The following is a 17,360-nucleotide window of genomic DNA, read 5'->3' as shown; positions in this document are numbered from 1 at the left end:
AACCTTAATGGTTATCATTTATTTTTGATACCTTAATGGTTTTAGATTCAAAGTAGCTAAGGAACACAATCCATCCGAAAATGCAAGACCACGAAGTGCAGGAGGGAATCGAGAACGTGCGGTTGAAGCTGGACTAACCATCACCAGTTTTGATTTTTCTTCCAAGGATCCTTCTCTTTTCATTGTGGGGACTCTCTGTGGAGGAATTTACAAATGTAGTATTGACCAAGCAGTCTCAGTAGAAGGTATTCAAGAATTGCCATTATTTTTAATAATAGGGACTAAATTAAGAATTAAAATAGCAGAATTAATAAGATCCAAATAAAATTTCAGGTGATGAATCCATTTTAGATCCAGTCATTAGTGAATATAATAGATATGAAGGCAGTGTCATAAGTGTAAAATGCTCGCCAACTCGGAATCGTTTCGTGACTAGTGGCACAGATAAAGAAATCAGAATTTATGATTTTGATCAAGTAAGTTGAAAAATAAATAAAGTTCCATGACTTTTCCCGGTTTGGTTTTGAAAAAATTACAGTCAGTTAAATTCACTTTCAAAAAATTATACTGATTGCAAAATAATTTACAAATAATTATTGAATTCCAAATAATAATTTTCATTAATATTATATATTGTAAAATTCATAAAAGTCGAGAACTATTATAATCATATTATTTATAATTGTTAAAATTTTGAAATAATTGCGATTAAAAACATTCCATTACTTTTCAGTGAAAAAGATATAATTGATCGAATCGTTTAAGCTAAATGAAAAAAATGTGTGGGTTGACATCCGAAAAAAAGTTGAAATCTGTTAATTTCTTCTTTTCCTTTTCTTGAATTCAAAATTGAAAATTTTGAAAATTATGGCGAGTGTTTTATATTTACAGTTTTTGCTAGTGAACAATATCAGAAAATTCTAAAGATTTTTTTGTTAAATTTAGAATGTTTGGAAATGTGCAAAAACATATTTGTTTTTTTTTTAGATTGAGTCATATGCACATATTTTGGAAAAAGTTTAATATGTCGAACCTTAACAAAATAATCATCAGTTTCTTTGGCTTAATATTTATAAATTCCGTGTTCGCAAATTCAAATTTTTTAAAAATTTATATTTACCTCGATTCAAAAAATTTTTTTTTACACATGTGTAAAAAAATTCTCAAATAGGCAAAAGACGATTAATTTATTTTTCAAGTCTTTCAGATCTAGTAACAACCCTGAATAGGCTGCCCAAATAAATTTGCTTTTTTTAATTTTGCAAAATGCTTCGGCCTAAATTTCTTCCTTAAGGTGAAAAAGACTGCCATAAATGGTCTCTTACGTAAAAAAAACTGCTTTAAAAATTAGATTAGGCTGTTTTATGGTTAAAAAATTCTTTCACCTGAATTTAAAATTTAAAAAAAAATTTATATACTTTCGGGTCTGAAATACGAAAATTTGTAATTTGATTACAATTAATGAATTAAAGAATATGAACCCTGAGAAATAAATAAAAAATATTTCGACCGAGTGACCGAAAAGAAATCTCGAATTTACAAATTCACCAAAAATACACATGTTTATTTATTAGGGACTAAATATGACTAATATGCACTAATAATGTAATTAATGTTCTTTCGAATTCAAAAAAATTCGATTAAATTTATAAGAGTTCCAGGTGAATTAAAAAAAAGTAGGATTAATTCATAATATAGATTGAATTCAGAATAATTGAAATAAAATTCAAAAGTGCAAACTAATTTGAAAAATTCCAATGGCCGAAAGTTAAATCATCAAAAAATTTCCATTGAAATGAGTAAAGTGGGAGTGAACAGAATTCAGGGTGAATTCAACTGAATTTAAATGAATTAAAAACGAAACACCAAAAAAATTCATGAATTCAATCAATTCTGAGTGGATTTTAAGGAACATAAAGGGGAATGAAAAGAATTTAATTAAATTTATATAAATTAAAGGTGATTTAAAAAAAAGCAAGATATGAAAACTATTTTTAAAATCCATTAAATTCAGTAAGCTTGGAGTAAACATAAAAAAATTCAAGGGAATTACAAAAGTTTGATGAAACGACTAAAAATTCAAGGTCAGTTTAAAAGACATTAGGGCGAGGTAAAAAACCTCAAATCCATTTAATTGAGTAAATTTAGAAGCATTTCAGTAAATTGCAAAGAATTCAAAATTAATAGCTACTTAATTAAGGTCGATTTCAGAGCAATTTCACGTTTTTTTATAAGTTGTCCTTACCGATTTAAGTAAAATTGTAATTGTTAAAAATAAGACTTAATATAAAACGATAGGTGGAAATCCATTTAGAAGTACTATATAGAACTCTTTAAACTGTAAATAACTTTTTTTTGGTATTTCGAAATTCAAGATTTTTTTCTGTTACCCGACATAAATATTGTAAATTTATACCTCGTAGAGAATATTCTCTTTATATTGTAGAAGAAATTCTGTACGTATTATTTCAGTAAAAAAATTTTTTTAGCGGCTATTTCAGATTTTAATTGTAATAAAAGTACAAATTTTCGTAGGTCGAATCCGATAGTATCTTTAAAAGATTATTTGTTTTATAAAATTTATGTTTATTTCTCAATTAATAAAAAATACTTTTTAGGTCTGAACAAATTTGTTAGCTTTTTTTATTGGATTACAGGCCGCTAGCCAGAAAATTATAAGCCTAGAAAATACAGTGATTGGTCTGTCGTGGTGTGTTGGAAATAAGGATGTTTTTGCAGCGTATGGTGCGACTTCCATTGTAGGATTTTATAATATTACTACTGGCAATGCCTTACCAAATGTAATACTAAAATCGGAAATTAGAGAAAATACTAGCAGCTTAAGCTTTAATTCCAAGAGGTATTAATCACAAATTCTCAAACCTACAAATTGGTTAATTTCAAGACAAAGTAAATTAATAATGAAAAATATTTTTTCAGAGATCTGGTCGCTGTGGGAGACACTCGAGCACTACTCGAAATTTGGAAAATTCCTCGATACTATTCCTAGGTTTTAGAAAACGGTATTTATTTTTTGCACTACGTTCCATGCTCAATAAAATGGATATTTCCAATATGTTAACTTGTGAATGATTTAAAAGCCAGTGACCTCCGTATTTTACTCGGGGCGTGGGAGTAGTTTTGGAATGTCTAAGCATATTATTCGACTCTCACTGCCGGAACAGCAATGCTGTGGCATGACTCGAAATAGACGCTTGAGATGAAAAAGGAATGAGATACGGTCTCGTCTCTTTTGAGAATCTAAGTTGGCTCATCTTTTCCACTGCAAGAATGCCAAGAAGGCTACAACTTATGAACACAAATATCTGATAAACACATTAGAAAAATTTTCCATAATAAATATTCAGAGGAAGTCCTTCAGTCGATTTATTTCTAGTCTGCAAACCGGTTGTGTTTAACTTGTTGATCTTAAAAATAAAGTAATCTAGATGAAGCATCCGGTGTTGTTAGCAATGGAATTAAACAAATTGTTTGATGAAAGATATTTTTTTAATGCAGTCTTTCAATTTTTTGAAGAACGTTTACAAAATTCTATCTCAGGATGGTCGAAAAACATCATTTTCAAAATTGCCTGAATTAACCACTGATTTTTCACTTTTCCTGATCATAAATGTTTAAAGTCCAACACTTTTATCAGGGTGTCTACTGACCTTGAAAACCTGGACATTTCCTTGATTTTTTCACGAAAAACAGTAATTTTATCGAAATACAAAGAGTAATTTAAATCTTTTAGCCTATTACGAAAGAAACATCTCGTTTAGAAAAAAATCTTTCTGCTCAACATTTTTTTATTCCATGACCATACAACGGATTTTTCGAGGGGTCGACCACTCGGTTTTTGAGTGTACAACAGATTTCAAAATATTTTTAATATCTTTAACATTTCTTAAAGATTTCACGAATGTTAACGATTTCAAAAATGCGCGCACGTCAGATTGCAATAAAGATTTCACAGCAATTTTACAAACATTTTAATACTTTCAAGATTTAAAGGATTTGAAAAATTTGAAAAAGGGTAGAGGTACACCAGCTTTCAAAGATTTCAAAAAGTTGAAACGATTTCAAGAGGTTTTAAAACATTTTAGAAGATTTCAAAATATTTGAAATAATGCAATGACTTCAACGAATACAAAAGATTTTTCAAAGATTCAAGAAAGATTTTATAAACATTTCACAACGACTTCAAACATTAAAAAAAGGCGTGTACACTAGATTAAACATTTACAAAAAATTCCCCAAATATTTGGAACATTTCATAAAAAATTGGAAAATTTCACAAAGATTTTAAAACTTACAGAAGAGTTTAAAGATTTTAAGAAAGGTATATTAAACCACATTTCTAAGATTTCAAAACATTTCAAAGATTTTAAACAATTTCAAAATTTTTAAGGAGATATCAAAAGATTTCACTAAGATTTGTAATAATTTAAATGATTCCAACGAATTTACAAAGATTTCACAAAGATTTCGTATATTTCGCTAAGATTTCGAACATTGCACAAACATTTTAAATAACTTCAAAATTTGTTAGATGTCAAAAGATTGCACAAAAGTTTCAAAGATTTCATCAAACATTCATAATGATTTCAAACCATTACGAGAATTTCAAAGATTGCAACAAGGGGGCAGTACACCAGATTTCAAGGATTTCAACCTATTTCAAAGATTTTAAACATTTTAAAAATGTTTGACAAGATTTCAAATGATTAAAAAAGATTTCCGAAAGATTTCTCAAATATTTAAAATAATGCTTAAGGGTTCCAAACATTTCAAGAATTTTAAAGATTCCAACAAGGTTACAGTACACCAGATTTCAAAGATTTTAAAACATTTAAAAGATGTTTTTATGATTTCAAAAGGTTTCAACAAATTTGAGAAGATTTGAAAAGATTATAATAATTTCAAACGAACAGAAAAGATTTCACGAACAAAGATTAAAGAAATATTTCAAAGATTTAAAAACATTAAAAATATTTTTAACGATATCAAAATTTGTTATAAGATTTCAAAAGATTTTAAATATTCCAGTGATTTTAAAAGATTTCACAAATATTTCAAATATTCCAGTGATTTCAAACGAATACAAAAAACTTAGAAAAGATTTCACAATTTCTTTAAAGAATTCAAGAATTTCAAAACATTTCAAAGATTTTAAGTGATTTAAATGATTTTAAACAGACACAAAAGATTTCGCAAACAACGATTAAAGAAATAGTTCAAAGACATTACAAAGATTTAAAAATATTCCTAAAGATTTCACAAAGACGAGTCGTGTTCGCAAAAAATTAACAATTTGTTTATTTACGATTCGTTTATTTCATTACTTGATGTAAAAAGGAGACCTGGAAATTTTTGATTTCTTGACCTGGAAAACCTGGAAAAGACCTTGAATTTTGTTCCTAAGAATCGCTAGACACCCTGTTTATTCTCGTAAAGTTTTATAAATATTGAACTTATTTTTTCAATGAATGTTCATTTTGAAAAAATAGAATTTTTCACCAAAAAAGATTACTTTTTAACAAAATGGTGAATTTTGTAACAAAATAATTCAATTTTTATAAAATAGTGGAATTTGTGACCAAATTGTTGAATTTTTTGACTGCACAGGTGAGTTTTCAATCATACGGTTGAATTCTTAAACAAAACAGGCAAAATCAAAAACAGTTGCATTTTCAACTACATAGTTATTTTAACGCTAAAAAGTCGAAAGTTTTAGAAAACAGTTTTCAAAAGACTCAAGTTTTAACCAAATATTTGAATTTTCAATTAACAATGATGAATTCTCAACAAAAAATGAAATAATTGCATTTGTAACAAACAAAACATTAAATTTTTATCAAGAGAGATGAACTTTAAGACCAAAAGACAAATTTTTTACAAAGAAGATTAATTCCTATAAAGAAAAAAAAAACAGATTTTCAACCAAATCTGTGACTTTTTAAACAGATAGGTGTAATTTCAACTAAAATTGATAAATTTTCAGTAAAAGAACGAGATTTCAACATGATAAAAAAAACCATAGAAACGAATTTTTAAGTATAATGATCAATCTTCAATCAAACAAAAAGTTTTAAACCAAATAGTTGAATTTTCGAACAAAAAGAGGAATTTTCAACAAAGTAGGTAACACTTTCAACTAAGTATTTACATAGTCGAATTTTTAACGAAAATAGTAATCGTTGATATTTCAAAAAAGATTTGAATTTAAAACAAAAGCCCGTTAAATCAAATAAGCAGTTGCTATTTTTAGCCAGAAAATATTGACAATCAAAATTTTTGTTAACAAAAAAGGCTAGTCATCCTATAAATTAGGTATGTGAAAGCGTTTGAAAACTAATTCCTTCCTGTATAGATATGATTGCTTTCTAAATTGAAACTTTCATTTAAGCGCAATTAAGTCTCTTATATTAATTATTATTTTATTTAGCTAAAAAACTAAGTCAGGAATAATTCAGCTTCTTATCTGTATACTCCACTGTATTCGTTATTTTATTTACGCTGAATTTAATTTCTTCTTAATTGATTAGATAGATTCAAGTTGATAAAGCACGAATTGTGTCGTTTCCAGATTTTCTAGAATTTTCTTTCAAAGAGATAGATTGCCTCCTTAAATATTTCAAAATTAGAATTATACAATCTATATGACTATGAATTTCCTATAAGATACAAAATTACGCCACTGAATATGTTTTATCTGCGTCATTCAGGAAAGAACCAGGTTTCGTAAACATACATTCAAATCCGTATTCTCAAGTTTCACAATGAAGGTGACTCATCGCTGCTCATTTTCACTTATATTTGCGTAATTTACGTACTATAAATTCTTGATGCTTGCACTAATTTTATGTAGCTTTATTTAAAAATGTTGTGAAGTTTTATTTTCCCTTGCATATTCTGCCTAGCTAAAGGAAAAAGGTAAAGACTAAAGAAACCTTTTGACTTCTCGTCTGACTACTTTCACTTTCCAGTTCTCAGTTGTGCTCATATACTCTTTCAGGCAGATTTTTTTTTCCTGCAGGCCATTGTACGATACAGAACTTTACTCTGTAATTTTATATCTGCAGTACTCATTATCTGCATAAACACAGATTGTAGGATGAAAACATCCGCTGATTCTACGCCGTAAGAATTTCAAGGACTCTTAAAATCAAAAATAACTCTGTTTTCTCGCGCTTTTCGTTTCTTTTTCTCACTCGTAAAGGTAAACAGACCCTGAATTTCACAGTTATCAACATAATGCTTTTCTGAATTCTTACACGAATTATGATCGCGAAAATGAATAGTTATAATAAATATACGATACAGAACTTCAAGAGATAAAAGTATGAAAATTTGAAAAACTGACAAATCAAGACACAATACAGGAATATTGAAAAAAAGTCTTGCAAAAGACAGGGAATTTCTCTAAGATTCGCTTTAAATAACTGTCAATATATACAATATTTTTAAATCTTTCTGGCCGAACAAAATAAAAAATTATTCAGGGAAAAATTGTGCAATTTTGAAAATGTAGTTTTGCTTCATCTTTTTTGGTTCAACATTTTACTGTTTTGTGGAAAATTCGTGATTTTTGCCTGAAAAGTCCTATTTTGTTGAGGATTCAACTGTTTTTTAAAAATTCATGTCTATTCTTGAAAATTTGAATATTTTGGTAGAAAAATTAATCTTCTTGGTTGAAAATTCGCCTCTTTTCGTAGAAATTAAATTTTTTGTGAAAAATTCAACTATTACATTTTTTTATGAATTCCTTTGTTAGTTGAAAATTCAACTAAATTTATCTGCTTTAGTAGAAAAGTGATACTTTTTGGGTAAAAATGCAATTGTTTGGTTAAAAATTAATCTCCTTTGGTTAAGAATTCAAAATTTAAAAAAAAATTATGTCTATGTTGAAAATTCTACTTTTTGGAAAATTCGTCTCTTTTGGTAAGAATCGAATCTTCTTTTTTTTAAATTGAAAACACAACTATTTATTTTTGTTGAGAATTCATATTTGTTGGTTGAAAATGCAGCTATATTTGGTTAAAAATTCTTTATTTTGGTCTACAACTTCATCTGCCTTAGTACAAATTAAGTATATTTTTGTCCAAAAAGGGAACTGTTTGGTTAAAAATTGATGTTGGTTGAGAATTAAAGTATTTGGTTAAAAATGCGTCTTTTTTTGTTGAATTTAAATGTTGAAAATCATTTTTTGGTTGAAAATTGAAATACTTAGTTGAAAGTTGAACCACTTCGTTTTGTTGTTGAAAATTGAGCTATGCCAGTTGAAGATTCATCATTTTATGTTAATTGAAAATTCATCTTTTTGGTTGAAAAGTTTAACTGTTTTCTTAAAAAGAACTATGGGGATTTCGAGTAAACTGATTTTGAATATTTTCACACAGTTCTTCAATTAATTTTTTTTATTATTATTTTATTATAATACGCGAGTTTTCAATTTTCTAAATGGAAATTCTCACAACTTTATCCAAAAAATGTTTTCGTCAAATCGATAAGAAACGTGGCTTTTATTCCTTTTGAAAAACAGCCTATTTAAGTTGCAAATAATTCAGTGACTTGAGCACAGACTGCCTGCCCGATTTGAAATTAATTCGGTCATTGACTTCACAAGTTTTTAAAATGTTTTAAAAAAGTTCAGGGTGATTCAAAAGAAACTAAAAAAATCAACTGAATTGAGTAGAATCGAATAAATTGAAAAGAATTCAAGCAAACTTCAAAGAATTGACGATAAATTAATAAGAATTCAGGATGAATTTTTAAAAAATCCGAAACATTCAATTCATTTCAGTAAAACTGGAGTGAATTTAGAAGAATTCAGGAAACTCAAGAGAACTCAATGATACGAATTCAAGATGAATTAAAAAGAGTTCGGTTGATTTAAAAATAATTCAGGTGAAAGCCACAAAAATTTTTAAACTCAAAATCTATTCAATTAAGATAATTGGGAGCGAATAGAAATCTGATAAAATCCATCGGAATTGAAGATGAACTTAAAAGTCTTCAGGGTGAATAAAAAAACCTATTGATTTCACTGGATTTGAAGGGAATTCCAAAAAAATTATGAATGGAAAGAATTAAAAGGAATTTAAAGATCACTAAAGTTAAATTTTCGCTTAAGAAAAATGCCTACACTGACACCTTAAAAAAGTAAGAAAAGCTTGCATCCTCTTCAAGTGTACTACACATAGTAATCTTTAAATGGAATTTCTATTTGAATAAAAAAATCGAAAACTAAAAAAAAAACATATTTTCAGACTAAAAAGACGGTCTAGCGCAACCTCTAAGCAATTTTTTAACATTAAAAGAAAATTTATTTTTTACCAATAGAAAGAAATTTGGGTGGTAGTGTTTGGAAAATTAGTACAGAATTTGAAATATTCAAAAGGTCTAAAACAATTGAAATTTGAAATAAATCAAACCATTTAAAAAAAAATTAATTTACACATGTAGAAAATGTTAGTATAATGAATAACGAATTCTAAGATAAAATTGTTTTTATTGATTATTAAAATCTTTTAAAGGTTTCGATATTTTATAATAAAAGTTAATGACAAATATCTTTCATAAAGAATTAAAAAATAACTAAAATTTCGGAAAACTTTGAATAAAAACAAAAGTTTACCACAATGAATTCCAGTATTAAAATAAATATATTATTTTCGAAACACTCACATTTTAAAATACTCCAGACGTCTTTTTCTCAACATCGAGCTTCTTGCATATATCCTGGCCTTCCCAGCTGTCCGTTATTGACCTGAGGAAGTCGATGACCCCCAAAAATGAGATCTCGAAACGACTGCTCCTAATGTTTCTTCTCAGCGAAAAGTCCTTGGCAAAGTAAATCTTCAATTTCTTCTTCAAATTTATCTTCTTTTTAAATTAAAATTTAAAAAAATTTAAACAAAATAAATAGAAAAATTATAAAAAAACGTTTATTAAAAAAATTACAATTGTATTTTTGGATAAAATTTTAAATTGTAATTTCAAATACACAAAATAAAAGTAAAAAAAATATTACAGAAGGGAAAGTTACAGATTACAAAAGATATTTTACAAAAGGAACAGATTAGAAAAGATTGAATAAAGAAGGAAGTTCCTAGAAGAAAATACCTGCGGAAAGAATTGTACATTATACATAGAATTATCCTGAAAAGGACAGGTTTAAATCTTTCAATACCTCAGGTATATATGCCACGTTATAATGCCCTGAAAAGGACAGATTTAACATTCCTGAAATGTACAATGAATCAGAGGATTTTCGCCATGAATCGACAAAATTATTTACATTTTCAGTAGCAAATGTTGACTCTCCAATTCGAAAATCCAATAATTAATTATAAAATCAGACACAAATATTTTCATATTCATTCCATATTTTTGTCCTAAAAAGGACAGTTTTTTTTCATGTTTGAACAATAGAATCTTTCCTTCATTGAGAACCATTTGCGGGCCCTGAAAAGGGCCCTAAAAGAAAACAGATGATATATTGGGATGTGGACGGGATACGTAAGATGGGTGTGCAGATATACGTAGAATAAAACAAAAAAATTAATCGAAGCTATGGGAAAGGAATGAGATTGGCTTCGTTCTATTGGATTTGGTATTGACTGGCAATGTAGGAAAGGTGAAAAAAAGGAAAGATCACAGTATATTGAGAAATGGGTTGTAAATTTGATGTCGATAAATCAAGTTCCAAAATTGTTATCTGCAAAAACTTCCTCCTCAATTGAATAGTGATAAACACCCTCCTGCGTCTGATTCAATCGACTTTCTGGAATGATAAAATCTCGAATAAAATGATGAATATCCGATGATCAGCATCGGATAGGTGAATGAGATCAGTGATTTTCTCCATCGGTGAATACTTTTGGAACAAGTTTTCGACTCTGCCTCCTTCTCCTCCTTCTCTTCAGAATTTTTCTATTGTGCAAATATAAATCAATTCTTAATGAAATTTCGCCTTCCTTCTGATTGTAACATTTCAACTCCTCTTAAGACTATATAAAAGAAATTTAAAGCTTCTGTCGAACAGGACTCCTCATCTCTTCATTCCTCTCTCTCTCTCTCTCTTCTCTCCGGCGGTTCTTAATACTTATTTTTTTCTTTTTTTTTTGTTCCTCCTTGCTATCGCAAAAAAGATTTTCACATTTTCTTCTCCTTTCATATAAACCCCCAATCACACACTTTTCATTCTCTTTTCTCGCCTTCAGTCTCTGTTTCGATCATTGTACCTCCCCCTCTTCCAGACCCGAGTTTCCTCCTCGGTAAATCGAGAAGGTTGGCGATGAGCTTTTTTATATATGTTTGCTGCACCACACAATATGTCGGGCCTCGTTTCTCCTCTTAAGTGTCCTTTTTTTTTCTTTACGCCTTCTATTTATGTATATAACTGCCCTAATCATTTATGAATGAGCTCTGCGTGTTCTTCGTGAAAAACACTTGAACACAGACAAATGTTGTAGACTACAAATGGATTCGTGAGCAGCAAATGCATGCGCGAATCGTGGAATGAGACGCATCCATCTGGAAACTCTTTATTATTCGGGACAGCTCTCCTGACGATGAAACTTTCGCGACCTCTTCTCTTATTGAAATTCTTCCTTAGATATATTTATTCTTTAAAATCTCTTCAAAAATTCTCTTCCTCTATAATCTTCTCCCAACCTTTTTCCTCTCGATTCTCCCTTCATTCCCAAGCCCCCTTTTGAATTTGAAAAAGAAGCTTCTTTCCAATCCTTCAGATGTTAAATTGTTCAATGGTCTGAACGTCGGGTCGGGCAAGCCCTGCGCAAACACGTGAGATTTGCTTGTTTTCCGAGAAAAACAGACGGATGCGCGCATTTTCAAAAAGGGAGCAGATCCTCTCGTCCTCACGCACAGCGAGCCTTCCCATTTCTCATCTTCTTTCTCAAATTCCCTTCTCTCTTCCTTCTTCTCTCTTCATCAATCTTACACTTTTTTCCATCGCGTCTCAAGCTTCTGACACAACTCCTATCTTTTACAAAATATCTATATCACTCCTCTATATTAAATATTTGTATGCAAAGTTCGTGCTCTTTTTAAGTCCCTGGACGCTCTTGATTCACGTCTCAAAACGCGCACTTATCTCACTTTTTTCTTAAATTCTCGCAACAAAAAGTCGCTTCGTTTAACATCGTCCTACTTCAATAAAGTCTTTTTACCCGATACATTGCATTGTGTCCGCTCGACCATTAAGAGATTAAACGGAAATCACAGTGATCGTAGCTTAAAACGTAAGGCTACACTTAAATCTTTCACACACTCATTCACACTCGAGGAAATTCGTTTCGTCGATCATCATATACTTTAAAACAACTTCCACCAGGCAACAATAATAAAACACAAAATAAGAAATGCCTCTTACGAAATCTGGGATTTCAATTAACACCTCGTCAATCAAAAAGTGAACTTAGATTAATTGTGTGTATAATACGTGTGTAACATAATACAGAAAAAAAAGGCTCAAAAGTGAGCGTCAACATCCGACATTTGTTTTCCCGAACATACATTATTTCCGTTTTTTTTTTCAAACGCATTCTCAGTCGGAGGTTCACACCCACCACAGGAAAAAAAAAGATGGCGAGAAAAGGGCACGTTTTCGATATAAAAGTAAATTTGTATAATTAAAAACGTTTTGCAGTCGAAGAAAGAAAACGCGTCCTTTCTTTGGGCAGGAAGCACTCTTTCGGTTTGTTTCACAGACATCCATTCATCACATTCGTACATTCCACTTTCGCGATAAACGCATCTTTTGATATATCAAGGTACACAATCGAATCTCGGTTCCCTTAAAATAATCAGTACGATTTGCTGTACGCGCAGCAGAATTCGCGGGCAAACGCGTGTGCCCGCCTTACATCTAGAAATTCATTTTCCGAAAAAAAGAAGAAACCCCGAAAGATCTTATTAGGAGAGCCGGTCCTTTTTTCAGATTCTGGATTTGTCGAGCTCTTCGCGAACTCACGCGAGTGCCATGCCTTTTTCTCTATTTATTAAAATTCTGCAAAGTCAAAAAGGCCAAGTCGCCTGAATTCGCGAAGCGATCTGGAAATTAAGAATATTGTGACTTGCATTGTAATAAAAAAAAAGGGAGATCGAACCAAAGGACGACCGATTTCACCTGCACGAAACTTCTTCGTTACAGCTTTGTCATAATCACAAATTTTTTAATTAAAACATTTAACATCCACACATTATAATCACACATGATCGGTCGAGGTTGAAATCGGTCGACCTCGCGTCGTTATCTTATTAATTGTTCAAAAATTTGTCCTCTATCAAAATTTTGAGGAAACCCGAAAATCAAATCCGGGATTTTCGTTATTTCAACTTACATCGCTTTCAACGCGCACTCCCTTTTTTCCAAACTGTAAACTCGATTCTAAATTTAAGGCTTACTTGTTTAAACGGGGTATCGCGCTCTTGTATTCTGGCTCGTTTTTTTTATGATTATGACATTGTGTATGAAGATAATTTGCGAAAAAATTAAAAACTGCAACTGGACAATTTGTCTGTCTCGCTCGCACCAAGAGAAAATTAATCGTGTTTGATTCAACTGGAATCAAACAAGATTCTTTGATTCAATCTCTCTTAATAAAAATTTTATCGTTAAAAAATGTTTATAAATTTGTCGTATTTTCTCTCGGTGCCAAGTGAGATGAGTAAGTGGTCTTTTCTCCGAAGTGCTTCAATAAAATATGTAAAGAGATTCTCGGATTCGCTTTATCCCTCTCACTTTTCATTCAACAGTTTCTTCCCAATTACGATTAAAAGATCCAAGCTAACGATTGATTTTCCTTCAAATTTCGAATCCACCAGTTAAAAATAAAACTTAAAATTTTTCATTCAATTTAATAATATCATAAAATTCGAATCCGGAAAAAATTGCATTCAGTAGTTTGATGAAACGAGTGCCGATGGGAGAAATGTCGATTCCGATTAAAATTTGTTTCGCTGCAATCTATTGCGAATTTTTCTGCTTTATGTAGGACCCCTATTGCGACGAACGGTTTTGTACGTTACAATATCACATTAAAGTGTCGATCGATTGGGGGCCATCCCGAATTCAAATCACTTTTATTGAAATAGCTTTCGAATTTTGTTTTTCGGGATGACCCAGCCAATCGCCATCGCATTTATAAATCTATATTACGCTCCTTCCGAATGACGATCGCTGAAAAGCAGAAGTCTGAATGGAATTTCAAGAAACTTTCCGTTTTAAGTACTTTCCCTTATTACTTCCGCGTTTCAACGTTCAATATTCGACCGATCTCGAGTACACCAATTTTTTCACATTCAATTATCCCTTTGTCAATCAATAACATTGGATCGGGACTGAATTGTCGATATCGAGCTTCTTTTTTTTACACCTAACAATATCCTGTGATCTTACACCCGATAATTAAAATTATCATTGTACAATGCATACTTAATTACTTTTCCCTACCATTTACATATAATATATATAATATATATAAATCAATTATGAATTAAAAGTCTGTAGTACCTATAGATTCGACATCACAGCTAATTTTTTTCAGGATCGACCAATTGATTTTGCTCCTTAGTCGATTCACTGTTTCATTTTTAGGCGCCCAGAACGAAATATTGATTCGTTTCTATAACTCGATTACCTATTCATGAACTTCAAAACTTTAGTTCCACCGAACTAAAATAAATATAAAAAAAACTAATCAAGAAATCCGTGCCACCACCTCGAGCGCGCGTCCCATTTTCGTATGTACACAATGTTTTCAATACTGATAAAATTACAAGTTTCGCGAATTGTTTATGTACAGAATTTACGGGAAAATATTTCTTCGAGGTAGATTCATATAGAAATTTAAAAAACGTTCGACTTCTCTGTTGACTTAAAATATCCTTCTCAAAATTCATTTTCAGTTCTGTCAACGAATTTGTGAAACAAAAAAGGACTAGTAAATTTGTAACGTGACTGGCACAATAAAATTTAACAAAAAGCCGAACCTTTCCATATGAATCAGGCACTATTTATCAATTTCGTTTATCAGTCTCTAAACAACGTCAAATAAAAAGCAGTTCTTTCAAAAAATCCTGATGTTTCTTGAATTGAAGTTTTACGGTAAATACAATTTTCCCAATTTGAGAGAAAAAGACTATTTCATTTTTTTAAAATTCGATTCAAGAACTAACAATCAGGATTCCTAAAACGATCAATATTCTATAAAATAATTAATTGATCCTGAATTCAGAAATACTAGTACAATAAAAATCACTGGTTTTTCTTTAACTCGTAAAACTAATCGTCTAAATAATTCAAACCGTATTTCTAAACAAGAAAGAAGTTTAATTTACAAATATTAAAACTGTGACGTTGCAAATTGACTGAGATCTTTCAAGCTTTTAGGGCGAGGAGAAAAACTGAATCCACGCCGACTTCCGCCAAGTCTTATCATCGAAATTTGTATTAATTTGCTTCTTTCCTAGAGATAATTTCTATCTTGGCCAAACAAGTAACGAAGTGAATTTAATTCTTTACAATCTAGAGTTTTTGAGGCCAAAAAATTAGTAAGTTAACTTTTTTTTTGAATTGTTAAACTTTTTAATTTATTTTTAATGATCAAAATGGTAACTTGGAAGAAGTCGGTGATGCAGAAAGTTTATTCTGCGACTCGATTGTATCTTTCTCCCAAAATTTTGCCGTTTCAATGAAATCAAAGCCTAGAACCGCAATTTTCGGATACTATAGATACCATTAAAAATTTGAGCCTACCAAACTAAACATAACTAATGCCAAATACAACAGAGAGTCTGAATTGATCTTTCATCAGCCTATTCCTTCCCGTTTCTCTGCTTATTTTAGATTCAAACCACGTAGAAAGCAAACCAAATGAAGAAGCGAAATTAAGGCGGCACGCGCTTCTTTTCAAATAAAAACTGATGAATAAAATAACACCACATCGCGGAATTTCAATAATTTTTCACTTGCTATACAAACAAAAAAAATAAACAAAAAATAACTAAAAGAGAAATAAACCGACCTGCGTAATGCAATGCGTGCATTGTAATCGTAAACAAAAAAATTTTATCACTTTCGAGAAAATATTCTAAATGTATAAGGAATTGTAGAATCGTCATTCCTACAATAGAAATTTTTTCATATTGAGCAAATCTATTTTCGCGAACAGCGAGAGTCGGATTTTTATACAATCAAAGTCAAATTACTTATCAAGGCTGGCAAAGAATAAAACTTTTGTTTTCTTGTGCTAATTTACTCTGCGACACCAGTTCGCATCGTCTTGGAATTTTATAAATATTCTCCAAGTCACAGTAAAAATAATTGCAATAAATTTCCTTGATAAATTCCTTCCGCTCTCGCTCGAAAATCGATTTGCTCTCATAACATTCAGACTTATTTAATCCTATCACTCATTCATTCTTGTCGTTTGTTTTAACTTCCATACACCGCCCGACGAGAGATATTACAAAGCCGCAGAAAACTAAAAATGTCTTCGACAAAATAAACGAAAACAAAAAATGAGTACTTAACATCATCTCCCTTCGACTCTGCCAATGATAATCCTCCCCTGCATGTCAATGAAAACTGGAAAAAGGGAGTCTTAAAACTCGTATGAATGCAATTTTCTCTTTCACAAAACCGAGATTTTGGCTTGATTGATTGAATGATTGATATGAAACATCAGAAATTCGAAAAGGCAAGAACAATCATGCGATCGCTGGTCAGTTGGTAATTTTGGCGTTAAAAAGGGATTGAAGCGCATCGTTTAAAAAACCGTTGTGCAGCTTCACTATCTCTCGATACCAACTTTTTAAAAGTCGATATTGTCGATGTTCAAAACCAGCCTTCTTAAGCAAGGTGTGTGTGTGTGTATGGTGAATGTGTGTGTCTCGTATGTTAATTACATGATAATCTAAAATACATGTTTACATCTTTATACAGGGCGCGTAGTAGAATTAGTAAATGTTATTACACATCGAAAGGTAGAGTTGACGGTGGACGATGCAATGATTGTGTATCTCTGTCGCCGGGCTTTTCCTAGCAGAAACGTGTATCAAAGTCCATAATGCTACGACGTAATCCTACTTTAAGAAGAGGGGCTTGCTTTTTTTTTGCCTGACGATATCACACGCAAACAACAAGACATGGCGGCTAGCACCCATGATTTTTGTGTGTCTCGCTCGCTCGTCAATCGTTAAGCGAATTGGATATTTATTACTTGTCCATAACAACCCATAATGGGGATTTGTTGTTACTACTACACCGGTCCCTACTCCTCCGGGGAGCCAGAGACGCCACTCGCGATCCATTGATGATTTTGGGA

The 17,360-nt window shown here is 30.8% G+C and overlaps 1 protein-coding gene and 1 long non-coding RNA gene across 2 annotated transcripts in view; one reads left to right on the top strand and one right to left on the bottom strand.

Moving 5' to 3' along the window:
- The window catches only part of LOC117171247 (WD repeat-containing protein 34-like), a 17,664-nt gene extending 14,288 nt beyond the window's left edge, over window positions 1–3,376 (top strand). The window contains exons 6-9 of the mRNA XM_033358362.1: window positions 46–245; window positions 334–476; window positions 2,658–2,860; window positions 2,941–3,376. Of these exons, the coding sequence (XP_033214253.1) occupies window positions 46–245; window positions 334–476; window positions 2,658–2,860; window positions 2,941–3,010 (616 nt within the window). The 3' untranslated portion in view covers window positions 3,011–3,376. The remainder of the gene's footprint in view (window positions 1–45; window positions 246–333; window positions 477–2,657; window positions 2,861–2,940) is intronic.
- LOC117171248 overlaps window positions 1–17,360 on the bottom strand; it is a 17,755-nt gene extending 395 nt beyond the window's left edge. Inside the window, exons 1-2 of the long non-coding RNA XR_004466857.1 lie at window positions 9,691–17,360; window positions 32–195 (exon numbers count right to left, since the gene is read on the bottom strand). This is a non-coding gene — a long non-coding RNA (uncharacterized LOC117171248). The remainder of the gene's footprint in view (window positions 1–31; window positions 196–9,690) is intronic.

Source organism: Belonocnema kinseyi, chromosome 4, assembly GCF_010883055.1.
Source record: "Belonocnema kinseyi isolate 2016_QV_RU_SX_M_011 chromosome 4, B_treatae_v1, whole genome shotgun sequence".
Classification (NCBI taxonomy): domain Eukaryota; kingdom Metazoa; phylum Arthropoda; class Insecta; order Hymenoptera; family Cynipidae; genus Belonocnema; species Belonocnema kinseyi.
The sequence above is the reverse complement of the archived record's forward strand: the minus strand, read 5'-3'. Positions and strand labels throughout refer to the sequence as shown.